The sequence below is a fragment of the Musa acuminata genome, chromosome BXJ2-3 (assembly GCF_036884655.1).
Source record: "Musa acuminata AAA Group cultivar baxijiao chromosome BXJ2-3, Cavendish_Baxijiao_AAA, whole genome shotgun sequence".
In the NCBI taxonomy this organism is placed as follows: Eukaryota; Viridiplantae; Streptophyta; class Magnoliopsida; order Zingiberales; family Musaceae; genus Musa; species Musa acuminata.
In genome coordinates, this window is record NC_088340.1 from 32648339 (window position 1) to 32675062 (window position 26724).

At 36.8% G+C, this 26724-nt stretch overlaps 1 protein-coding gene, 1 long non-coding RNA gene and 1 other non-coding gene across 3 annotated transcripts; 2 read left to right on the forward strand and 1 right to left on the reverse strand.

Moving 5' to 3' along the window:
• Positions 1-15496: 15496 nt before the first annotated feature.
• LOC135608643 (U2 spliceosomal RNA) lies at positions 15497-15694 on the reverse strand. Its single transcript, XR_010485617.1, has one exon. It is a non-coding gene; the product is annotated as a U2 spliceosomal RNA (small nuclear RNA).
• A 4773-nt stretch (positions 15695-20467) lies between these two features.
• LOC135607740 (chaperone protein dnaJ 20, chloroplastic-like) lies at positions 20468-22811 on the forward strand. Its single transcript, XM_065099778.1, has 2 exons — positions 20468-20993; positions 22357-22811. Exons 1-2 carry the CDS (start codon positions 20532-20534, stop codon positions 22501-22503), a joined length of 609 nt encoding a protein of 202 aa, XP_064955850.1. The 5' UTR covers positions 20468-20531; the 3' UTR covers positions 22504-22811.
• Positions 22812-25068: 2257 nt separating this feature from the next.
• LOC135607741 (uncharacterized) lies at positions 25069-26479 on the forward strand. Its single transcript, XR_010485248.1, has 2 exons — positions 25069-25297; positions 25830-26479. It is a non-coding gene; the product is annotated as an uncharacterized LOC135607741 (long non-coding RNA).
• The last annotated feature ends 245 nt before the right edge of the window (positions 26480-26724 follow it).

Here is a 26724-nt window from a genome sequence, read left to right on the forward strand (position 1 = left end):
AATTAAAGCAGGAAAAATCATGTTGTGTTGGAGGAAAATATGTCAGAAGATTGGACGTCGAGCCGGAGGAACGGTCGACGTATCGACAAAAAGCTTCAGGCCGTGGATTCGGGCATCGGTCCAAAAAGAGCGGATATTGCGCTTAGGATATCGAAGTTGCAGAGTCAACTAGCCAATTAGGCAATAGGCCGCAAGAGAGGATGATGCGCCGAAGAATCGGACGAAGCGTCGAGGGACCAATGACATGCCGGACAACTTGATTAATGCTTAGTATTAATTGTCTAGATCGAAGTATGTTTTACATGTGCAGGATTAACTATGATAGCAAGGCATGAAGCAAAATGAAGTCCCGGAGTCAAGGACGTGACTTCGTTGGGAGTTCAAGAGTTCGTCGGAAGTCCGGACGTTCGTCGGAAGTTCTAACGGAACCAGCCGAGAAGTCTCGGAGCTTGCTAAAGAAGCTCACGAAACTCGTTAAGAAGATCGTCATGAAGTCCAAGAGCTTGTCGGGAGTCCACGGAAACATTACCGAGAGATCGTCGGAAGCTCGCTGGAAGAATAGACATAGGGACTTGTTTAGCTTAGCAAATGTCTTAGGATTTCGTAGTTAGCACGTAATTGGGCTTGGATTTGGGCCAACCCAATTAGGGGCCAGTTAGGCCCATGTAAGAACTGTGTTGGGCCCAATAAGAGGCCCAAACAGTGCCCCAAGAAGTCTCACCATTGTAGGTCTTCGAGATTGTGTCAGGTAATGGTACCGCTAGTCTGGGCGGTTGTACTACCCATGGCAGGGTGCCAAGCAGTGGTACCACTAGTCTAGGTGGTGGTACCATCCAACACTGCCCCCCAGGCGGTAGTACCGCCAGACCTAGGCGGTGGTATCGCCCAGGATAGTGTCAATGTCGATTGACACTGGGCGGTGGTACCTCCTATGCCCGGGGAACCCAGGATGGAAAAGTTTTAGGTTCCAAGTTTGAATCAACTTAAAGCCTATAAATACCCCTCTAATCCCTAGTTAAAGTACACAAGCACGGAAAATTTAAAAGGAAAGAATCGCTATAGAAATCTCTTGTGAGAATCCTCCTCTAGTCTAAGTGTTAGAATTCTGTTTAGAGAGGAGAGTGAGTGCTTGTAAGGGTTATCTCTTAAACCCGTGAAAAGGAGAAGAGGGGTGTAAAAGGTGATTGGCCTTCGCCTATTGAAGGAAGGCTTCTAGTGGACACCGTGTTAGGATCGAGAGCACTAAGAGGGGGGGGGGGGTGAATTAGTGCAGCGGATAAATTTCAGCGATTAAAAACGAAAGCTGCGTTCGTTTGATAAAAACTATTTTGATGCAAAACCCGATTCTAAGAATACTTATGATTAAGTGCAGTTTATGTCTAAACACAGTTTGCGTCTAAGCGCAGTTTACGCAGTTTGCGTCTAAATGCAGTTTGCATCTAAATGCAGATTGCGTCTAAGCGCAGTTTGCGTCTAAGCGCAGTTTGCGTCTAAGCGCAGTTTACGTCTAAGATCAGATTGCGTCTAAGCGCAGTGCAGTTTGCGTCTAAACACAGTTTTACGTCTAAACACAGTTTTACGTCTAAACGTAGTTTTACGTCTAAACGCAGTTTGCGTCTAAACGTAGTTTTACGTCTAAACGTAGTTTTACGTCTAAACGCAGTTTGCGTCTAAACGCAGTTTTACGTCTAAACGTAGTTTTATGTTTAAAAGTAGTTTACGTCTAAAACACAGTTTTAAAGGGATCTGAACTTAGAAACTTCGTTCGTAAAAGCGCAGAAGACAGTTTTGCAGAATCAAAACGTAAACGTAAACTGTAATGTATGAAAACACCGATTTACGTCTGAATGCAGATTCGGAAAGATCAGCACTTAGAAACTTGTTCGTAAAGGCGCAGAGAGCAGTAGCTATGTAGGAGGTTTGCAGTAATGATAAAGTGCTCAAAATAAACGCAAACCAGAGATTTAGAGTGGTTCGATCAGTCTTGACCTACTCCACTTTTGGCTTCCTCCACCGACGAGGTCACCGACGTCAACTAGAGGCCTTCCTTCAATAGGCGAAGGCCAACTGCCCTTTTACATATTCACTCCTTTTGATGGGCTCAGGAGACAACCTTTACAGGACCTTTCTCTCCTCTCTTTACAACTCAAGACTTGAAGAACAGAAAGAGGAGAACTTTAGGACTTTTCACAAATTTGAGCTCTTAGAATCACAGAAAAGATCAAGAATTCGGTGTAGGTCTCTTTCTTTTCAGTGTTGAATGGGTGGGGTATTTATAGGCCCCAACCCAATTTAAATTTGGAGCTCAAAACGATCAAATCCCGGAATTCCGGGATCAGGCGGTTGCACCTCCTGACTGGAGAGGTTGCACCGCCTGGCAGAGCTCGAAGACTGAGCCTAGGCGGTGCCACCTCTTGACTGAGGCGGTTGCACCTCTCTGCCAGAGCTCGAAGACCGAGCTCAGGCGGTGCCACCTCTCTGTCAGGGAGGTTGCACCACCCAGTCTAGCTCGAAGACTGAGCTCAGGCGGTGCCACCTCTCTGTCAAGGAGGTTGCACCGCCCAGTCTAGCTCGAAGACTGAGCTCAGGCGGTGCCACCTCCTGGCTGGGGCGGTTGCACCGCCTAGTCTCGCTGGGAGGTTTAGCCCAGGCGGTGCCACCTCCTGGCCTAGGCGGTTGCACCTCCTGGTGCAATCAGGGTCCGAATGGTTAGCTCCATTCGGCCCAATTTCAGTCTTTCAGGGGCCCAATTGCCCCAAGATTAAGCTAATGGGATCACCTCCCATTTTCCAACTTAATCAATATGCTAACTACGATTAGATCTAAGACAATTTCTGCAGCTTTGCTTCGGTGCGTCAATCGCTTCTTCCGGCGAGTTTCCAGCGAACTTCCATCGATCATCCGATGAACCCTCGGTGATGCTTCTGCGGACTTCCGGCAAACTCCTGGACTTTGCGACGATCCACTTGGCGAGTTCCGACGAGCTTCGCTTGGCAAGCTTCTGGACTTCTCGGATCTGTTCTCGCAGAACCTCAGACGACCGTTCGAACTTCCGTCGAACTCTCGAACTCCCAACGTGATCATGAACTTGACTCCGGTGCAACTCCTGCTGCTTGTCTATCTTTCATCGTAGTTAATCCTGCACACTTATCTCAACACATAGATTATACAACAAATGACAATTGACTTCATCATCAAAATCCGAGATTCAACAATCTCCCCCTTTTTGATGATGACAATCAATTGATAATGGAGTTATCCTTAACTCCCCCTGTCTATATGCCATAGTTAAGATAAGTCAACCTTGAATTCAAGACCTAAGAATTCAAGTGACGTATTGATAAGTTAGATCAGTTAAACTTATCAATACTCCCATCATGATACTCATCATGATGTATCTCTTTAAAGATGATGTCAAGGCTTGACATACATCATCAAGTTTGTATGATTGTGTTTGTAACTATTCATCATGTAGTTTGAACATTATCATATAAAGCTGTGAAGCACTATTACATGATGCACACATTTGAAATATTCTAGCAAGTTTTGCATTTTCTTCACATGATAAGATATCAACTCAGGGCATAATGCAAACATAATGCAAACTTTAGCACATGTTCATATATCTCTTGGTGATGCAAGGATGGCATAATCATAGCAGTGTGTTTATAGCATCACTCATAGTATTTCTAATCATGGCAGTGTTTATATCTCCCCCTTTGTCATCAACAAAAAGCATAGTAATTATGATGCCAGGAAAATAATAATAGCAAGCTTATAGAGGAATTTTACATAGATTGCTTTAAATACTTCTTCCCCTTTTTGTTATAATCAATTGTCTATGTAAAGATTTTGCAGGATGGAATACATACACATGAATCACTTCATCAAATCTATTTCTGAAACTTATTTTTCATGAAAGTGTACGAGAAAATATGTTTTATAGCATTCGAATAAGATGCATTCGGATAAGATTTGTTGCAGATTTTCACATATAATCATAGAAGCATGGCAATCAAGTGATTTGATCATTCAATATAGTCCGAAAAATAATTTTAACAAATTTATCTATTCGGACACATCAACATTCCTAATTCTCTTCGAATGAAATCAAATTGTTCTTCACTCAGAGGTTTTGTAAAAATGTCAGCTAGTTGATGTTTAGTATCAATGAACTCTATGGTTACGTCATGATTAGTGACATGATCTCGTATAAAGTGATGTCTAATATCAATATGTTTTGTTCTTGAGTGTTGTATAGGATTCTTAGTTAAGCATATTGCACTCGTGTTATCACATTTAATGGGAATATCTTTAAGATTAACTTTGTAATCTTCTAAAATGTTTTTCATCCATACAACTTGTGCACAGCATGCACTTGCTGCAATATATTCAGCTTCGGTTGTTGATAGAGCAACCGAGCTTTGTTTCTTAGATGACCAGGAAACAAGGGCATGTCCTAAAAATTGACATGATCCTGATGTGCTTTTTCTATCTAGTCTACAGCCAGCGAAGTCCGCATCAGCATAAGCTATTAACTCAAAATTTTCTGATTTTGGGTACCATAATCCTAGATTTGTGGTTCCATTAAGATATCTAAGTATTCTTTTAACTGCTTTGAGATGAGATATCTTAGGGTTTGATTGAAATCTAGCACAAAGTCCTACACTGAACATGATGTCTGGTCTGGTGGCAGTGAGGTAAAGTAAACTTCCTATCATGCCCCTATAAGTTTTTTGATCAAAGCTTTCTCCACTTTCATCAATTTCTAACTTAGTGGAGGTGCTCATAGGAGTATTACTAGCCTTTGAGTTGTTCATATTAAACCTTTTTAATAAATTCATGGCATAATTAGTTTGACTAATAAAGATGCCATTGCTTAGTTGTTTGATTTGTAAACCTAAGAAGAATGTTAATTCTCCCATTAAGCTCATTTCGAATTCAAGACTCATAGTTTTAGCAAAAGATTCACAAAGAGATTCATTTGTAGAGCCAAAGATGATATCATCAACATAAATCTGAACAATGAGAAAATTATTTTCAAAATTCTTGATAAACAATGTAGTATCAACCTTGCCTTTTATAAAGTTATTTTTGATAAGAAAAGAACTAAGTCTCTCATACCAAGCTCTTGGGGCTTGTTTTAAACCATAGAGAGCTTTAGTTAATCTAAACACATGATTAGGGAGGCTATTATTTTCAAATCCAGGAGGTTGTTCAACATAAACTTCTTCGGAAATAAAGCCATTTAAAAAAGAGCTTTTAACATCCATTTGAAATAACTTAAAATTATTACTACTAGCGTAGGCAAGGAGCATCCTTATGGCTTCCAATCGAGCCACAGGTGCGAAGGTTTCTTCGTAATCGATACCTTCTTCTTGGTTGAAACCTTTGGCCACTAATCTAGCCTTGTTTCTAACCACGATACCATTTTCATCTTGCTTGTTTCTGAAAACCCATTTAGTACCAATTACTAAATGGTCATTTGGCCTAGGAACAAGCGTCCACACCTCATTTCTCTCAAATTGATTCAATTCATCTTGCATTGCGATAATCCATGAATCATCTTTCATGGCTTCATCAACACATTTGGGTTCAATTTGGGAGAGAAAGGCGGCGTTAGCACAAAAATTTTTAAAAGAAGATCGTGTTTGAACCCCCTTTGATGTGTCTCCTAATATTAGCTCCTTAGGATGAGCATCTACATACTTCCAATCCTTGGGTAAGGATGTTTCGGAAGTGGATGCATCCAAGTTGCTAGTTGGAGAAGGGGTTTCATTTAAATTTAAGGAATCAAAATTAATATCATCATCAAGATCATTTTTCTTAATTTCGGAAATCTCATTGAAAACAACATGAATGGATTCTTCAATAATTAAAGTTCTTTTATTGAAGATACGAAAAGCTTTAGAAACCGAAGAATAACCAAGAAAGATTCCTTCATCGGATTTAGCATCAAATTTTCCTAAGTTATCCTTTTCATTTAAGATAAAACACTTACACCCAAAGACTTTAAAATATAAAACATTGGGTTTTTTGTTATTCCATAACTCATAAGGAGTTTTGGTGAGTAAGGGTCTTACTAGTACTCTATTCAAAATATAGCATGCAGTGTTTACGGCTTCGGCCCAAAAGTATTTGGGTAGGCTGTGTTCATTCAACATGGTTCTTGCCATTTCTTGTAGATTTCGATTTTTTCTTTCTACTACCCCATTTTGTTGAGGATTTCTTGGAGTAGAGAAATTATGGTTATATCCATTGAGTTCACAGAATTCTTGGAAATCGTGGTTTTGAAATTCTCCACCATGATCACTTCTTATTGACGAAATCATAGAACCCTTCTCATTTTAAACAAGTTTACAAAACTTGGTAAAATATCTAAAGCATTCATTTTTTTGTTTTAAGAAGTAGGTCCATGTATATCTGCTATAGTCATCAACAATGACAAAGGTGTATTTGCTACCTCCTAGACTTGATGAAGAGATTGGTCCGAACAAGTCCATATGGATCAATTGTAAGGGCCTAGAAGTGCTTATTTGATTTTTAGTCTTGAAACTACCCTTAATATGTTTACCTAATTGGCAAGCATCACATACATTATCTTTGATGAACTTGATATGAGGAATTCCTCTTACAAGTTCTTTAGATGATATTTGAGTGATTAGTTTCATGCTAGCATGACCTAATCTTCTATGCCATAGCCAAGCATCCTCATTTAAAACCGAAAAACATATTTCATTACACAAATCATTGATGTCAATAGTGTATACGTTATTTTGTTTTAATGCAATCATAGACATGTTTTTATGGGGTTTTTCAATGATACAAGCATTAGATTCGAATTTGACAATGTATCCTTTATCACATAATTGACTAATGCTCAAGAGGTTATGTTTTAAACCATCAACTAACAAAACATCTTCAATAAAGAAGTTGGATTTGTTACCTATGGTTCCTTTGCCAATGATTTTACCCTTGTTGTTGTCTCCGAAGGTAACATAGCCTTCATCTATGCTAGTGAGCTTAGAGAATTGAGATGGATCTCCGGTCATATGCCTTGAGCATCCACTATCAAGGTACCATCTCTTGCTCCTAGCTTGGGATGGTGTGGATTTCTACAAGAAAGGATAATTTTTAGGTACCCATTTGCTTTTGGGTGCCTTAAAGATAGAGCTACATTGTTTATCATGTTGCATAGAGTTTATCATGGTTCCTTTAGGAACCCAAATCAATTTGTTTGGACTAATTTTCTTGAATGGACAATAATGTGTCTTGTGTCCAATTTTGCAACAAAAGTTGCATTTTGCTTAGTGTTGAACATGTAAGATGGAGCCTTTTATAAAAGTGGTTGGATTTAGGTGAGGACTTCTCACAAATCCAATTCCACTTCTTTTTGGAACGTGACCCTTGTTTGCAAGGATTATGTTCAATGACTTGCTACCAACCTCAAATTTCTTCAAGGTGTCCTTGAGTAGCAGGTTTTCTTTTTGGAAAGTTTCTAAATCATGACATTTGATACATGAATTTAAACTATCATGATGTTCAACTTTTAACTTGTCAAACTCACAAGTAAGACTATCATGCACCTTTTTCAGCAATTTGTATTTTCTATTGATACTCTTGCATTCATCAAATAAGTCATTGAAAGCATTTAATAATTCATCGAAAGATAAATCAGCATTTAATGAATTCGTTACCTCCTCTCCGATGGCCTTTAAGGCGTAATGAGCAACTTGCTCGGTGTTGGACTCCTCTTCCTCAGATGCGCTCGAATCATCCCATGTTGCTTTGAGCGCCTTCTTCTTTATTGTTCTCTTTTTGGCTTGGGGACAATCACTCTTGTAGTGTCCCGGCTTTTTGCACTCATAGCAAATAACTTGATCCTTCTTGGGTTCAAGTTTATTTTTAGTATCATTCTTAAACTTGTTTCTTTTAATGAATTTTTTAAATTTTCTTGTTAGAAGTGCCAAGTCATCGTCACAGTCGTCATCACTTGAGTTTTCTCTCAAGTGATCTTCCAAAGTTCTAAGTGTCATATCCTTCCTGTTCTTTGGAATGATGTCTTCTTGCTCTTCATGAGCTTTGCAAGTCATCTCGTAGGTCATTAATGACCCAATTAGTTCTTCAAGAGGGAAGTTGTTTAAATCTTTTGCCTCTTGAATAGCAGTGACTTTAGGATCCCAACTCTTAGGAAGGGATCTTAGTATCTTATTTACGAGCTCAAAATCCGAAAAGCTTTTTCCGAGTCCTTTTAGACCGTTGACAACATCCGTGAAGCGGGTAAACATGTCGCCAATAGTCTCACTCGGTTTCATCCGAAAAAGTTTAAAAGAGTGTAACAAAAGATTGATTTTTGACTCTTTCACTCTACTTGTGCCTTCATGAGTCACTTCGAGTGTGTGCCAAATATCAAATGCAGTTTCACAAATCGAAACACGATTAAATTCATTTTTGTCAAGTGCGCAAAATAAGGCATTCATAGCCTTTGCATTAAGAGCGAAAGCCTTCTTTTCCGAATCGTTCCAATCGATCATTGGAAGAGAAGACTTTGAAAAACCATTCTCAACAAGATTCCAGAGTTCTACATCCATAGAAATAAGGAAGATCCTCATTCGTGTCTTCCAATAGGTGTTGTCTGTCCCATTAAACATGGGTGGACGTGTAATGGAATGGCCCTCTTGGTTTCCGGCGTAAGCCATCTCTCTTGGATTTTAATCCGTTTAAGAGTTAACCGGGCTCTGATACCAATTGTTAGGATCGAGAGCACTAAGAGGGGGGGGGGGTGAATTAGTGCAGCGGATAAATTTCAGCGATTAAAAACAAAAGTTGCGTTCGTTTGATAAAAACTATTTTGATGCAAAACCCGATTCTAAGAATACTTATGATTAAGTGCAGTTTATATCTAAACACAGTTTGCGTCTAAGCGCAGTTTACGCAGTTTGCGTCTAAATGCAGTTTGCGTCTAAATGCAGATTGCGTCTAAGCGCAGTTTGCGTCTAAGCGCAGTTTGCGTCTAAGATCAGATTGTGTCTAAGCGCAGTGCAGTTTGCGTCTAAATGCAGTTTTACGTCTAAACACAGTTTTACGTCTAAACGTAATTTTACGTCTAAACGCAGTTTGCGTCTAAACGTAGTTTTACGTCTAAACGTAGTTTTACGTCTAAACGCAGTTTGCGTCTAAACGCAGTTTTACGTCTAAACGTAGTTTTACGTTTAAAAGTAGTTTACGTCTAAAACACAGTTTTAAAGGGATCTGAACTTAGAAACTTCATTCGTAAAAGCGCAGAAGACAGTTTTGCAGAATCAAAACGTAAACGTAAACTGTAATGTATGAAAACACCGATTTACGTCTGAATGCAGATTCGGAAAGATCAGCACTTAGAAACTTGTTCGTAAAGGCGCAGAGAGCAGTAGCTATGTAGGAGGTTTGCAGTAATGATAAAGTGCTCAAAATAAACGCAAACCAGAGATTTAGAGTGGTTCGGTCAGTCTTGACCTACTCCACTTTTGGCTTCCTCCACCGACGAGGTCACCGACGTCAACTAGAGGCCTTCCTTCAATAGGCGAAGGCCAACTGCCCTTTTATAGATTCACTCCTTTTGATGGGCTCAGGAGACAACCCTTACAGGACCTTTCTCTCCTCTCTTTACAACTCAAGACTTGAAGAACAGAAAGAGGAGAACTTTAGGACTTTTCACAAATTTGAGCTCTTAGAATCACAGAAAAGATCAAGAATTCGGTGTAGGTCTCTTTCTTTTCAGTGTTGAATGGGTGGGGTATTTATAGGCCCCAACCCAATTCAAATTTGGAGCTCAAAACGATCAAATCCCGGAATTCCGGGATCAGGCGGTTGCACCTCCTGACTGGAGAGGTTGCACCGCCTGGCAGAGCTCGAAGACTGAGCCCAGGCGGTGCCACCTCTTGACTGAGGCGGTTGCACCTCTCTGCCAGAGCTCGAAGACCGAGCTCAGGCGGTGCCACCTCTCTGTCTGGGAGGTTGCACCGCCCAGTCTAGCTCGAAGACTGAGCTCAGGCGGTGCCACCTCTCTGTCAGGGAGGTTGCACCGCCCAGTCTAGCTCGAAGACTGAGCTCAGGCGGTGCCACCTCCTGGCTGGGGCGGTTGCACCGCCCAGTCTCGCTGGGAGGTTTAGCCCAGGCGGTGCCACCTCCTGGCCTAGGCGGTTGCACCTCCTGGTGCAATCAGGGTCCGAATGGTTAGCTCCATTCGGCCCAATTTCAGTCTTTCAGGGGCCCAATTGCCCCAAGATTAAGCTAATGGGATCACCTCCCATTTTCCAACTTAATCAATGTGCTAACTACGATTAGATCTAAGACAATTTCTGCAGCTTTGCTTCGGTGCGTCAATCGCTTCTTCCGACGAGTTTCCGGCGAACTTCCGTCGATCATCCGATGAACCCTCGGTGATGCTTCTGCGGACTTCCGGCAAACTCCTGGACTTTGCGACGATCCACTTGGCGAGTTCCGACGAGCTTCGCTTGGCAAGCTTCTGGACTTCTCGGATCTGTTCTCGCAGAACCTCCGACGATCGTCCGAACTTCCGTCGAACTCTCGAACTCCCAACGTGATCATGAACTTGACTCCGGCGCAACTCCTGCTGCTTGTCTATCTTTCATCGTAGTTAATCCTACACACTTATCTCAACACATAGATTAGACAACAAATGACAATTGACTTCATCATCAAAATCCAAGATTCAACACACCGATGACCTCGTCAGAGGAGGAAGCCGAAAGTAGATGTAGGTCACGTTAACCGAACCGCTCAAAAACTATTGTGTTCTCTGGTTTGCATTTTATTCTTGTCATTTACATACTGCAAACTACTTTACTTAGTCAATACGCTTCCATACGCTTCCAAGTTATTAAGCTTTTGAAATTGGTTTTCGTCGGAAATGATTTTATCGTACGAAAGTTTTTAAACAAACGTTATTTTACCACTGCACTAATTCACCCCCCCTCTTAGTGCCAACCTCTTGATCCTAACAATAACCTTTACAACCCACTCACTCCTCTCTTAAATTGAAATCAACACTTAGAGCTAGAGGAGGAAAATTCTCACAAGATTACAATAGTGTTTTCCTTAATTTTTGTTCTTAGTTGATGTATTTACTGAGCAGGGATGAGTGGGGTTTTTATAGACTCCAAATGGATTTAAATTTAGAGCCAAAACGATCTCATCCTGGGTTTTTAGGATACTGACAGTACCACTACCAGTACTCTTTGACACTGAGCAATACCACCGCCCAATCTGATAGTACCACCGCCTAACACTAGGTGATACCATTGCCTAAAACAGTCTCGGAGACTATATCTTGGAAACTGAGCCATTGGCGATTCCACCGCTTGACCCAACTTTTGGATCATTGAATGGGCCTTCCACTTAGCCCAAAATAACTCTAATTCGGGCCCAGTTGGCCCTTAATTGAGTTAGTCTAATTACATTCTAAGTCAACCCAATTATAATTAAAACTACTTCGATCTATACAATTATTATGAAGCATTAATCACATGTTGTCCGATATGTCATTGGTTCATCCAGCGCTTCATCCGACCATTCGGAATGTCATCCTCTCCTTTAGTATATTACTTAATCGGCATGTTATCTTCCCACAATATCCAATCTCCTTAGCACAATGTCCGATCTTCTTGGCTAGATGTCTGAACTCATGGCCTTCTACCGACACATCGACTGATCCTTTGTCTCGACGTCTAATCTTTTGACATGTTCCACTTTAGCCTAATATTGATTCTTCCTACTTTAATCAAACTGTCTCTCTTTGATTGAAGGTAGTCCTGTATCACTCAAAATATAGATTAGATTACAAACTTATCAATTGATTTCATCATTAAAATCTGAGATTTAACAACCGTCAGTACCTTGAAAATTCGGGATGAGACACTTTTTGACTCTATTTTTAAAGTCATTTGAGGCCTATAAATGTCTCGATCTTTCCTGCTTACAAAGCATGATATTAAGAATAAAAGTCTTGAGATTCTGAGTTGTAAAAGTCTTGAAAGTTATCAAGTGTCCGCCTCCTCTTTCTTAAGTTTTGTGATCATTCTAAGAAAGGTGTGAGACTTATAAAGGTTATCTCCTAAACCTGTAAAAGGAGAAAGAGTTGTAATAGGGTAGTTGGTCTTCACCCATTGAAAGAAAATTGTTAATGGATGTCGGTGGCCCCGACATAAAAGGAATCGGGAGTGGACGTAGGTCACGACTACGAAACCACTATAAACTCAATTTACATTTATATTCTACTTTTTATTGCTATTATTTTATGAGTTAATTACTTAGTTCACTTCAAATCAAGCATATTTTTTATATAATTTTTTTTTTATCGAATGAAAGTTTTTTAAAATTGATATTTTTACGAAAGCATTAATTAACCCCCTCTGTTAGTAGCGAAACGGTACTAACAATCAACACTCTTAATAATTTATTCTCTTAACTTTCTACTAGAGAATGATATTGGAAAGACAATCAACACTCTTCAAAGTCTACTTGATTCATATGATCAACTCATTATTAACCTAACTAATAACAAAACTAATTTAGTCTTTAATATAATTGCAACTGTAGTTCTAAAAGAGGACAATAGGCATAAAAATAAGGAAGATAGATCAGTAACATTGCAATAGGCTGAGACATTATCTACAACAAAAAAAAAAGATCAATAGAGCATGGCCCAAGTAGGAGCAATGGACATAGTATATCAAAGTTTTGAAGAAAGAAAAATATCAAGTGTTAAAATTATAACAATAGGAGGTGCATCAAGCAATGTTGGAAGAATAAGAAAAATATAGATAAAAAGATAGGAACTAAGCTAAAAGAGTCTTAGAGTTACACTTTCAAAAAAAACTAAGCGAATTATTCTAAAGTAAGACAATAATAATTTCCAAAGGAAAAAAAAAAAAAAAAAAAGGGAGCTTTTGGATGTTTGGCTAGTAGATTCAAAATCTTAGCATATGATCTCAACGAGAGAATGATTCTACCAATACCAACCGAGGATTTATTTCTCTAGATAATAATCATGTCTTAGAGATTATCAATATTGGTACTATTAGGATAAAGATTTATGTTGATATGGTTCACACCGGGGTACGACATGCCAAAGGCCTAAAAAAATCTACTATCAATTAGATATTTGGATAAACTTAGTTGTATGATCAATATTAAAAATGAAACTTGAAATATTGTAAAAAGAGCATTCAAAGTTAGAGAAGATTCCAACAAATCTGCTTTTGGGAGAAACATATAGGAGATACATGTATCATCATTCAACTCTAAAAAAAGAATATACTATGTTATGACATCGAGGACTGGGAGACATGCTAGATACTCTCTAATGGAATCGTTATTCTCGAACTCAAATCAGTAATTTTACCTTTTTGTGTTACAAGTAAGCAGCATAAATTAAAATGTGTCAGATTTACTATACATACTTGGCTTGATTCATTTTAAAATTTGAGAGTCATTAGGAGCAAATCATTTTGTTTCATTTATTGATGATTATTATAGGAGATATTGAGTGTATTCAATCAAGAAGAAGGCTGATGTATTTTCAGATTTTTAGTTGTTTAAAGCAAGAATATAACTTAAATAAGGGAAAGGGATCAAGTGTTTATGGATAGATAATGGAGCATAATATATGAGCAAGGGGTTTGATGTTTTCTCAGGAAAATTGAGAAGCAGCATATAGTGCCATAAAGTCCTCAATGGAATGTGTGGCAAAGGATGAGTAGAACTCTTTTGCATAAAACTAAAGCATTATTGGGTACTACAGGTGTGGCCAACTCAACAATAATTGAGTTGAAACACCTATCGAGTTGGTACATGTAATGTATAATGCTAAGAAAAGAACAAAGCATCCCAAGTCTAAAAAAAATATATTCTTAGGCTATACGGATAGAGTGAAAGGATATTATTTGTGGGACCCCACTAACCATAAGGTAATCACCAGAGGTGTTATCTTTGTAGAACATCTATAAAATGATGCAAGTGACAGCACATGGATAAAAAGTTCAGAAACAATTATAGTTGAGGTGAAAGATATTCTTCTAAGATAACATAAGAACGAATAAGTACAAGTCCAAATTAAGACCCAAGAAATCTGACAATCAACTTGTAAAAGGGTACCATTGGCTTAACATAAGAAATATATTTGAGAAAATAATACAGCATATTATTTTCTAATAAAGGATGAAAAGTCATTAACTTTCCAAGAGACCATATAGTACATATGCGTCTCAAGGAATGACAGTAATGCCGAAAAAAATTAAAGCTCTACACAAAAATATAATATAATATAATATAATATAAGAATTTATACCACTAATGTTATAAATAGATAGGTTTATAAGATCGAGAGAGATAACAATAATTAAATGGAGCGATATCAAGCACAATTAATGATGAAAGGATATGAATTAACATATCTATCTTTTCAACTAATATAAATGTGAATAAGTGTATGATTCCCAAAAGCTCTTTGGAGTCAGAAACTTCTGACTTTAATGAAATTTTTTTTTTTTTTGACTTTTGACTTTTGATAGTTCAAATAGTTTTGACTTTGTATACTACATTTGATTTACATCTAGAGCGGTTAGATATAAAAACTACATTTCTTTGTAATGAATTTGAAAAAAAAGATCTATAAACTCTAACAAGAGAGTTTTTCTGGACAAAAAAAAATAGTACTTAGTTTACATATTGAACAAATCTCTACATGGCTTAAAGCAAGCGTCAAGGTAATAGCTCAAAAAATTTGATTTTAGTTTTGGATACAATATATTCAGTACAAACTTGCTTATTATAAGATGTTTGATGATGATAATTTTATTATCTTGCTAACGTACAATAATGATATGTTGGTGACAGGTCCCAACAAGAAAAATAAAAAAAAAGTCCTCATCACTTGAAACCATTAACCCCATTAATTGACAAAGCAGCTTGAATTTGTACATAATTATTGAGTTTAATGCTTGAAGTCTTAGGCTTACGCACATCTTTGACTCTCCTAAAACAAAAATTTGGAGAAGATACTTTTCATTTGTGAATGACTTTTCTTCTCTTGGTATGAGAAGTCATACAAAGATGATTTGATACAATCGAGGGGGATTAATCTAATGACTAGTGGTCCAGAAGCTTTTATTGCACGCTTTACCAAAACACCTAACCTAATTGGTAGAGGAATGAGAGCTAATTGACAGCCTGATAGGTTGATACAAATGCCCATTTACAATGAGGTGAGGAAACGATGAACACGGTACAATTTATTGGTAAATACTTGCAGAGGATTCATGACAAGCATTCAACATCGTGTTCCCTTTATGTAGCATCTTTTGGATCACAACCCAAACCTGTTATCCACTCAACCCAATTCTCCTATCAGAGTTCTATCATCCAGATTAAGTAATTTGTTGGGCATGTCAAGCCAACCACAATTGTGGCTGAAATGTTTGAACATTTGACTTGGTCAAGGTGTGCCAAGCCCGTGCAAGCAGTGCAACCCATGGGCAACACGTGAGGGTCCCAATGGCAAGCCAATACGATGAACCCTCCCTCACAAAAAATTAATTTAATATCATAATGGGTTGATGACCCACATATCAGATATTAAACTGATAAGAACAGATACTACACTTGATCTTAGCCAAAAGATCGAGAAAAATATGATTTTATCACTAGCAGCGCCCCTTCCTTTATACCGCTCCCATCTCAACGGAGTCCCGTAACTAACCGATGTGGGATTATTTGGATACATCATTTTATGTTTCATAAGCATAATAGTAATAAGTATATATATTGATAATAATGATGTACATTTCATGTTTATATATTTTTATTTATTTAAAATCAATACCTAGAAATTAATATAATTACAATGAATGGTTAAACTAAACCCATGCTTAAATCTTACTGGTCAAACTTTTACTTCTCCATTTAGCTTATATTCTCCTGTTCCTTGTGATGAAGCTACTTTTTAAACAACGACATGAAAGGATTGTTCTAAGAAAGGAAGTTGGTGATTGTATTAATACAATTTGATTTGGATATATATATATATATATATAAAGATCATATGAAGTTTCCAATGTGCTATGTAAAGTAATAAGATAAAATAAAAAAAATAGATTGCAAGCGGTTGCAACCACACAAATGAGGTGCATGGTTGCAACCTCCGCTAGTGCTTATATAAGGCATCAAGACGCAGAAGGATTCATCCATCCTGAGTGCAAAGCGGAATCGTGAGAAAGAAAAAAAAAAGAAGAAAAGAGATAAGTGAAAGAAAGAAAATTATTCTTTTCCTTTTAAGTTTATACTTACATTCTTTTATAATGAATATCATGTAGTTTATTCATGGATATCAAAAATGTTATATATGAATATTTTATTTTTTGATATCAGATTTATATGTTTGTAAGTTTCAGATCTAACATAGTTAGTCATTAAGAGTAACAATCAACCTTATGAGGGCAATTGAGTGCTAATAGATGATCATCCGCTCTCGGTGTCAAATATCTTATGTATTATTGATCAAGCAAATTCCTGACCAGTTATTCAGATTGAGAGAGAAAGAATTCTCCGAGAGAATCCGATTAGAACGAGACTCAAGTAGATTCTGAATAGGTCTAGTAGCACCATATTCGGTATACGGTCTCTAGGATATTAGATAGATAAAAAATTATAAATACACATATATTGAGGATAGATAAGTATAATAGATTGGATTCTCCTATATCGTTTAAGGATTATATTGTAATGTCCTAGTACATTCATGGTCGATAAGTCAAGTGAATTATTATGGAGATAATAATTCATTAATTCAGAAGAAATTCTAACAGTAATGCCTTATAGAAATCCACTAATCCAAAATATTTTAGTTCTTGAATGGACATGATCCATAGGGTTAAGTTGATAGGGACCTCTATAAATAGGAGGAAACTAAAAGAGGCATAAACTAGACTCCTTTTGTCTGCCACCTTCTATACTTCTCCCTCCCTCTCCTCCTCAACTGATAGTCCCAATTTAGATATGTTGATAGTAAGAAGAGATAAACCCTTCTTGATCATGTGGTACGCATGGAGAGGAAAATCGTATAGCGATTTGAGGAGTATCTCACCACATCTACTATATGAATCACTGCTAGAGAGGAAGACAACTAACCTCCTTTATCATCTCCTACAGATCTGTAAGTTTTTAGGGATATACGATCTCCCTAGGTACCATATATTTTATATATATATAGTTTTCGATTTTGTGGGTTTTTGCACATCAATTTTTGTACGATGATGAGAAATATTTTTTTTTGATAAATCTAAGATTTTTGTTTTCTATTTTTCTACTATGGATGTGATGTCACCCCGGGTTTCCCAATAATTAGCAAAACTTAATTTTCATTCTTTTTTTCTCGATAAAATTTACTTTATTACCTTGATTGTTAGTATTATAATAATATTTAAATGAGTAGTATCCATACCTTTTCAAACATAGCATTGTATTTTGGACATTTTAAAATTTTCGTCATGTCTATGGCCTCAATAAGTCCTTGACCATAACCTCGATCTCTTTGGTTAGAATTTTTCTATCATTTTCATTGTTTTGAGATTCTCTTTGGTTAGAATTTTTTCTATCACCTTCATTGTTATGAGATTCTTGATTGATTTGATTTCTACCACCTCTTTCTCTTTATGTATGATCTCTTCTTTTTTTAGATTTTGATTTACCTTTGTTTTTATGAGTAAGTTTGGTTTGTAGTGCTTACTTTATAGTATTTTTTCTATTATTTCATCTCTTTTGATGAATAATAAAATTAATTTTTTGAAATAAATCAAAAATAGATTTAGAAGTACGTTGCTATAATTTTTTAAACTTAGCTCGTAAAACCTATAGATGAAGCTTTTTTACCTTATCTATACCACCAAATATTTTTTGAAGTATTTTCAAGCCTCTTTGGAAGTATTTGCTGGAGCAATAATCTATCATAAACCTTAATAGATTGTGAATAAAGTTTTTTTCTTATTTTTTTTTTTTTATCTTTGAGTTATTTTCTTGTTTCTACGTTCAGTACTCTTGGTTCAACAAATCCATCTTTTAGAAACTCTCATATATCTTAAGAGCTTAGAAAAATTTTTATTTGGATACATCATATATTATAATTTTTTTTTATCAATCTAGGGATTTAGAGTTGGATGGTGCTTAGAGAAAAGAACATAACTTAATTTGAGCTCAAATATCAAATATTAAAAAATAGATAAAAAGAAAGATCTATCGCATAAAGGAAAGTAGGACAAAGCTAAATCTTCTATCTTTTACTCAAAATTTCTTATAATTTTAAAGACTCTATATTTTATGACCCGGATTTATATAGTTTCTAAACATAAGATTGTATTTAAAATGAATAATTTTTTTTTGAGAAACTCTTTCCAGAATCAATAATTAATTTAGTTTATACTTACATTTAATCTATTTTTGATATAATGATCGATGCAATCAAACTATTTATGATACATTAATAAGTTTAATTCCAACAGCAATCTCTTTTTTTTTTTTTTTAGTTTCTCTTTTCTATTTTATCTATACAAAAGAGAATATCATATTTTTCTTTATATTAAAGAGAAGTCTATATTCTCATCTTTTTATAGTGAATACTTTCGACCTTACTTACCCATTCATGTTTTCCTCAATCGAGGGTATTACCATATTATATCTTGGTGTTATTATTTCAGTTGATTTTAATCTTCCATTTAATTGTTTTAGCTCTAGCTTGACACTGCTTGCCTGCATCTGTTTTTGGTATCTGTTCGAAGTCAGTAACAAAACAAAAATTAAAGATGTAGATAAACAGTACCCTCAATACCTCAATTATTATGATTTAATGAATCTTTTATAATGGGTCCAGTCAAATTAGTCGAATTGTCATATATTTGGGATAAACATCTTCCCACATTGTGAATATTGTATATGAACTACCATGTCTAATCCTTAACAATTTATATTCGAAGTTGTTTTAAGTCTTGAGCTATTATAAAATACCTCACTGATGTAAACATTTTAATATAAACTAAGAGTAATTAGAGTTGCGCTCAATTTCCTTATTATACACATATGCTAATTAGCTAAGTTTTTATGTCCCCTAATTTCTGCTCTTTTTTATTGCCAAACACTAATGTTGGATTAGGATAGTCGAGAAGTGCAAGAACCCTATTTAATTCATGGAAAAATTACATCAATCTATCATTTCATGTGTGGGCACAACTCTATGCAACTATACTATATGCAATTGACAACTCAAAGAGGAATTATTAATTTGATGTAATGATAATTTTTAAATATCGTGCCTTATATTGAATAATTTTTTTAATAATTGATCGAAAGAATATCAATAAAATAAAAAATATTTTATAGAATATCATTCTCCGAGGCTCATCTAACATGATGGGTATTGGATTTTGCTTGATTGACCTAAATTAAATTATCTAATATGATTTATTTATAGTCGAGTCAATCTATTCTTGATAATCAAAACAACAAGATGTGATATCTCAACTTAAGTCAAATTATAACATTCCTTTGCATTATTATTTCTATAGAAAAAAAAGAGATTATTTCATTAAGGTGAGTCAAATTAATTTATATAATAAAAAAATAATCACGTAAGTAGATGTGGAATAAAGAAACGATCATCAATTATAATCCAAAAATTTATAGATTTTATAAACAATGTAGCGAATGAATGAAGATTTGATGGTTCCTATTAGATTCACTCATCAAAAATTGAGAGATCAAAATTTCATCGAAATAGAACGAAAAAAAGTGACATGATCTACAGACTTTCTGAAACAAATAATGAATGGTTCTGGGAAGACTTTTATGAAATGTTTTAGCCTATTTCTCCGTCCAATTTATTCTTGAAATAGACAACCAAACAACTCTCCATCAAAACTAAAAGTAAGGAGAAATTGGTGCACATTTGTGGCCTTCCATCATTGTCACGAGGCACATCAGACACCTCCACCAAGTGCTGATATAAAACATCAGCCAAGATAAGCCCTAAAACCTCGAAAGAGACCAATGCCTTGTCCTTTTCTTACCACATGCTCACGCAAAATGTTATCCTCAATAAAGTAAGTACAATATTGATACTGAAAAAAAATAGATTTTTATGTATTAAGCCCTAAACATTTTTATTTTAATGTAAATTTCTTAATTTTGTGAATTATATAAAAGTCTCTCTCTCCTCTCTCTCTCTCTCTCAAATTAAACTAAATTTTGTAATACATTGTACGTATATTTTACTAATAATATTTAGTTAGTAGTAAACGTATGTTAAGGTCTATTTTATCCTTAAAACAATTGTTGATGTATCACTCTTGGAAGATTGGGACGACTTATATCAAGAAGTCGTGTGCAAACAACAAAGACCTCGTATTTGCAAATGCACCCCTCAATAGTAACATCAATGCATTAGGCAGAGAGGGAGAGGGGAGAGGGGAGAGGGAGAGGGAGAGATGATTCTTGGAGTCGTCCCCGGGAATAGCACCGCCGCGCTCCGGCCAAGCCCCACCCAACCACGGCCCCGGCCCTCCTTGACCGATGCGAGTGGCGGGAGGGTCTTCCGGTTGGCCCAGTGGCCGGGAGGCGGCGGAGGGTGGACGCGGCTCCCGTCGTCGGCCTTCCGTGCACGCGCAGCCGTCGGGGAAGGGGCCAAGGCCAGGGGCAGCTTCTACGAGTTGCTCGGGATTCCTGAGAGCGGCAGCTTCGACGACATCAAGAGGGCGTACAAGCAGATGGCCCTCAAGTACCACCCGGACGTGTCGCCTCCCGATCTGGCGGAGGAGTACACCCGGCGGTTCATCGAGGTGCAGGAGGCCTACGAGACGCTGTCGGATCCCCGACTGCGGGCGCTTTATGATCGGGATTTGACGCGGGGATTGCATCTCGCTTTCTCCGCCAGGCGGCGGGTCGATGAGGTCGGTAATCTTGAGATAGGATTTGGGTTGTTCACAGCTATTTTGTTTCATGCTTTTCTCGATCATTCACAATTAAAGCTCATTTTTCTTGTTTTCGTACTAGTTTGCCCTGAGAAAATAATAAGTTGGAAATCATATATATGTTCCTGTTTTCTGGAAGGCTGTAACATTTATTGCTTGATAAGCTGCTGCTAAGTTCGGTATGCCGATGGGTGGAAAGGGGATTTCTCAATCACATTTTTCAAAGAAAATGTGTTCCTCTTTCATTATCGAGACTAGATTATGAATGTCCGGACTTCAGGTTACTCTTAACTATTTATTTCCTAGATGAGTCAGTTATGTTGATTCCTGTAACAGAAAATGAAAATTTTACTTCAAATCACACACAGGAACATGAAACCATATAATATATTTTTGGTTACTATTTTTTCAAATTTTGTAGCTGTTGACACAGATATTAGGTTCTTCTAATCCTCTCTCCAGAATAAAATTGGTACTGCTTCTATTTACTTATTCAGAGTCTGAGCATTGTGAAGTTGGTTTTTCACATGTTGATCCTTCCTGATAGGAATTCAACTCTCTGATAATTTCGTCATAATGAACATTATGAACTCTTTCGGTAATCTTCTAAATGTTGATTATGTGGTTGGCATGCTGGATCTATGCCAATCATGTAGGGATGCCTGTAATTCTCCATATTGTATATGCATCCATGAGTTAATATATGTATTATGCCATATGCATAGATGCAAGGAGTTGGAGTCAGGCTTCTCTTTTTGTTCTGTTTCAAGTATTATTTTAATTTTAAGTATTTATTTGACTTGAATCATGTTTCTGCTCCTCAAATCTGTCTTCTGTTTATAGTTCAGCTATTATTAACATGCGATTGTTTCTGACTTACCACTACAAACACAATTTGCCCTAGTTAACAAAAAAGACTCATTAAAGCTATTTTTCTTTCAAATTTTGCATGCTTCCCCTATATTCAATAGTTTACTTTCTTAATAGTATCTGACTCTTATATATATATATATATATATATATATATATATATATATATATATATATATATATATATATATATATATATATATAGATATATATAGAAAAACTGGTTTTCTATTATGCTTGTTGTATTTGTTTTTCTTTACTTTGGAAGATCTGTTTGTAACAAGGTTCTTCAGAATTTACTTTAATGTTCTTGATACCATTTTCACTGATGTTAAACCTGACTGGTACATCTTATCTTGTCTCTTTTATTTTTTTAATTTTTTCTACAACATTCCTTTTGTTCCTCTCCTTTAGTTCTTTGTTAGATCTTTTCATATATGTGCTATATGTTAAATCATAGTCATTTTATCAGGAACTGGAAGAAAGATCTGGTTGGAGAAGCCGTTGGCAAGATCAACTTGCAGGGTTGAAAAAGAGGAGCATGAATAAGAAATCAGAAGGCAATCTGTCTTGGGGGGATCGAGTGCGGAAACAAAGGACTGAATTATCAACTGAATAGGGACCATATATTGCAGATATCGTGTTGCATATTATCTTCCTCTGGAGTCTGAACTTCAGCGGCGAAGCACATCTTATCTACAGTGTAAATTATGCAATCATATAATATCGGTCTTGTGACTTGCCTCTGAAGTCGCTGGTGCTACTTGCTAAAGTCATGATGATGAGGGAAGAAAGTAAAGTTGATAGATGGAGAGAAACTGTAACTTAATAAAAAAATGTGCAGAATGAATGGTGTAATATAATGCTGACAACAAAACTTTGCTATTAGTTTTACCTTTGAATGTAAATACCATTTTCCTTTCTATACATATTTCTTCCGGACCAAGACATCTGCTTTGCCTGGTAATTTACCGCAAGCCTAATTCTTGAAGCTGGAGAGAAGTTATAACAGGTTAGCTAAGAATATAATTTTTGTTGGTAATGCATTCACTTTTAAGGAGTATATTTATGTTGTACTAATATAACTTTGTTTGCTGGGTTTGAGTCAAAGAAACAGTCACTCTGCTAACAGGAATGAGATTGTTTACATTGACCCTCAAAAGGTCCCATATTGGCAGGTACCTCATTAATTGGACTATTTTTAATTTAATTTTTGTTGGGCATAACCAGAGAGATAGTTAGCTGATTAACTAAAATGGGAATGCTTCTTCCTTTGGACTTTCTTTTGGTGGTGTTGGAATGAAACTGCTCCAACTTTTGGGGAAGTCCATGGCAACTTCACAAACGTTTGACATAGTAAAGCTTTAAAATCAGCTGAAATATTTCTCCTCACTACCACCTCATGATAACTTTCTTTGCAGGACCTCGCTCATTGCAGAAACAAAGTACTTCAGGGCAGTAAGAAGATTAGCATAAATGTTTGCTTCTCATTCTTTCAAATGCATTCCTGATATCTGAAACTTCTGCATTAAAGGAGTCTCAGGTATGTGTTCGTATAGTTTCTGCCAACAATCTTTGGATATTTGCAAACATGATTCATCTCTGTTTTATATATCCTCGAATGGAATAGCTTTTCTTCTTGAGGTTTTCTTGGTAGATGGGAAAGCCTGAGACCACTTATTGAAGCTATAGCCAGATCCAAGCATTCCTGCATATTGCTTGCTTAAGTTGGCCATTTGACCAGGCGAATTTCTATTCCACATACCCCAAATCCTTAGTGTTACACAATGCAACATCCTGCAATGCTTTGATTTGATTTATTTTCCTTATTTTAAGCCATTTCTGAAAATCTTTGATCTGGAGAAGATGATTTCTGGTAGTGCATGGTGCTCAATCCATATCCATTAGATTCATATTAGAAGAGGAGTTAATAATGGCCATTGATTTTGCATAGTATAGTGCATACCTTGACATGTTTATCTGAATATATCTGATTGCCAAAGGATCCATTCCTAGGATGCATGGAAGTGATAAGCTTTGGCTCCATTCTGTTCATATTATAACTTTGAACATTAAAATTACTTCTAGTGGAACTAAACCTGATCCAGATAGGTCAGCATTTATTAACATGTGATTTGTTTTTGGAGCATATTCTGTTCATTTTACCTACTTTATCACCTCATTATCCAAATCCTTCCTATTTCTTATCAGAAACCTTACTTGACCCACCAAATTACGTTTCTATTAGCTTCTGATTATTCACCTTTTTTTTTAAGCACTGGAAGCCACAATGAGATAAATATTTACTATGATATGTTCAAAATTAGGAGTTTTTTTTTTCAGAACTATATATCTTGCAATATCAAGTGTCACATTCAGATTGCACAGAGATGTCTTCTACAAGTGGACAATAATTCACTTACAATATACACCTGCTCTTTTATTTATTTATTTATTTTTCTGTTCATTGTATCATGCTCTTTTAACTGGGAATCATTTTACTCCATAGTTCATCTTCTTATTCTCCAAGTTCTCATAAGCTATTTTCTAAAGCACCTTCAACTTAGGTGCTAGGACCATGTCAATACTTATGTACTGTATCTCAACCAGATCTATTTAATCTGGGAGTTAACTCATGCTGATCTGTACTGGATAATGCATAATATGCCAAACATGGTATTGGCGCCCACAAGGTGATGATTCCAACAGCATTTTGCTGGTACAGTGCTTTTGCCAGCTACTTTGCTTGATGGACACAGTACTGGAATGCAAGCATGTTATATTGTAAATAGATTTTACCACATTTTGTTCTTAAGCATTCTTTAAGGTCCAACTTATTCAATATTCAATAGAAAATCTCTTTCATTTTTGTGCTTGAAGTCTGTAAATGTCAAAAAGTTTAGGAGAAATATAAATTCATACTGTAAGGAAAAATGTGCCGATCCTGATTTTTTCTCATCCAACCATTTCCTCTGCCGCATTCATTTCCATCCCTGATCTTCCTCTTTATTTGCGTCAGCTATTTCCAGCCAGAGTGATAAGTCCGGATCACCAACTGCTAACTAAATCATATCATCATTTTGCAGACAGAAGATGTGGAATGGATGATGTTCCAGAGACTGACTTCCTCAGTTGGATTTCTCTACAACATATTATTTGAGCTCTTATATACCAAATAGTAAGCAACTTGATATATTTCCTTTTGAAAAATCGAAACATTGGCAATGCTTTTACTAGGCGCTTTATTCTCCCTTTCTCACAATCTGTTATCCAGAAAAAGGTCTTGACTACAACTCTTGCAGGTAAGCATTGCCAAATCCCATCTGATGACCTTTGTCTTTGGTGCAAGACTGAAAGAATTTATTTCATGTGTAATAGACACTTGAGGCTAGTTAATTAAAAGCTTATATTTGGTATTTTCCTACTTACCCTAGCTTTTCCATGTGCAAACATATAGCTTCTTTTTCTTCTTAAAATGTCCTTTTGGAAATTATAGTATGCAACCACCGAAGGTTGGAGTTTGCAAACTCCTGCCTTTGAAGATTTGAGAAATAAACGGATATGCACAGCGTAAATTATGTAATGAACAGCACTCAAAATCCCACATAGCATACGTAGGATGAATGGTAATGAAATCTGCAAAACACATTCCTTCTTTAATGTTCACAAAGCATCTCCACTAGAACAGCTGTATCTGGCCTGAATCTGTGCACCTCCAGTTTGCTTGCATGCCTGTCTGTGTTTGATGGTTCTTTCTATTTGTGTTTCTGGAGAAGTAAATTTGATTCATCCAACAGACGAGCAACTTTATCCACCCCACACACAGTCACACTACAAGTAGTTTGGATTCAATTTGCAACGTCATGCAGAAACATTTATATTAAGTTTCATGCTTATACGACAATGTAGACATCTCTCACCTGATGCTTGATTTCATGGATGCAGCAGCAGGGCAGGCCTCCCTCGCTAAGGACTGTCACCCCTACAGCCACTGATGATTTGACACCCCCTACTGTAGGGGTTGGCCTTTGGGAAGCTATGGCAATTGTAGTAAGGGACTCCAGGTTTGGAGCAAGGCACCACATCCCCCTTGAGAGCCTCATAGCTTATGTACTTCTTCTCGGTGACAGCCCATAGCAGCCTCCTGTTCTCCTCTGAGTTCATCTCCAACACCACCCCATCCTCCAGCAAGCATCTTCCAACTTTTCTACTGCAAGGCAGCTTCGCCACCACCTCCACAGCAGTGCTCTTCTCCAGGAGGAGGAGAACAAGGAGAAGTGACACCAACATGGGCGGAGTCTTCCTCGGAGTGAAGCCTGAGCTGAGCTTTGCCATGACTTCTTCTTGCTCGTTTGTGACCTGCCTTCTCTTTGTTTCTGTGGGTGAGAGGCTTTAATGAGATGTCAGCTCTTCCACCTACTTTGGCTTCGCGGTCCGGGAGGAGCAGCAGCAACCAAGTCGTTGACTTCACACTGCTTTTATGGGTGCGCGGACAAATGGATAGTGGAATATGGACTTTATTATTAGTATAACTCATGGTACATTATAAGATTATCATTTTATACGTGGATTATCTAATTCACTTACTAATTTGATGATACTGCAGCAAAAAATTTCAAGATCACGACAGATTTAGGAAAATGATAATAGATCCTTTGCAGCATTAAATGTTACGCTTCGACGAAACGACGGCGACAGTTTGGATGATATAAGGATGCTTTGAACAAGGTAATTATGGTACTTCAACGCTATTTATTCAGATCAGCTTAAGAAAGTGATAATAGATCCTTTGCAGCATTAAATCTTATGTTTCGAAAAAGCAGAAAACACAAGGGTGCCT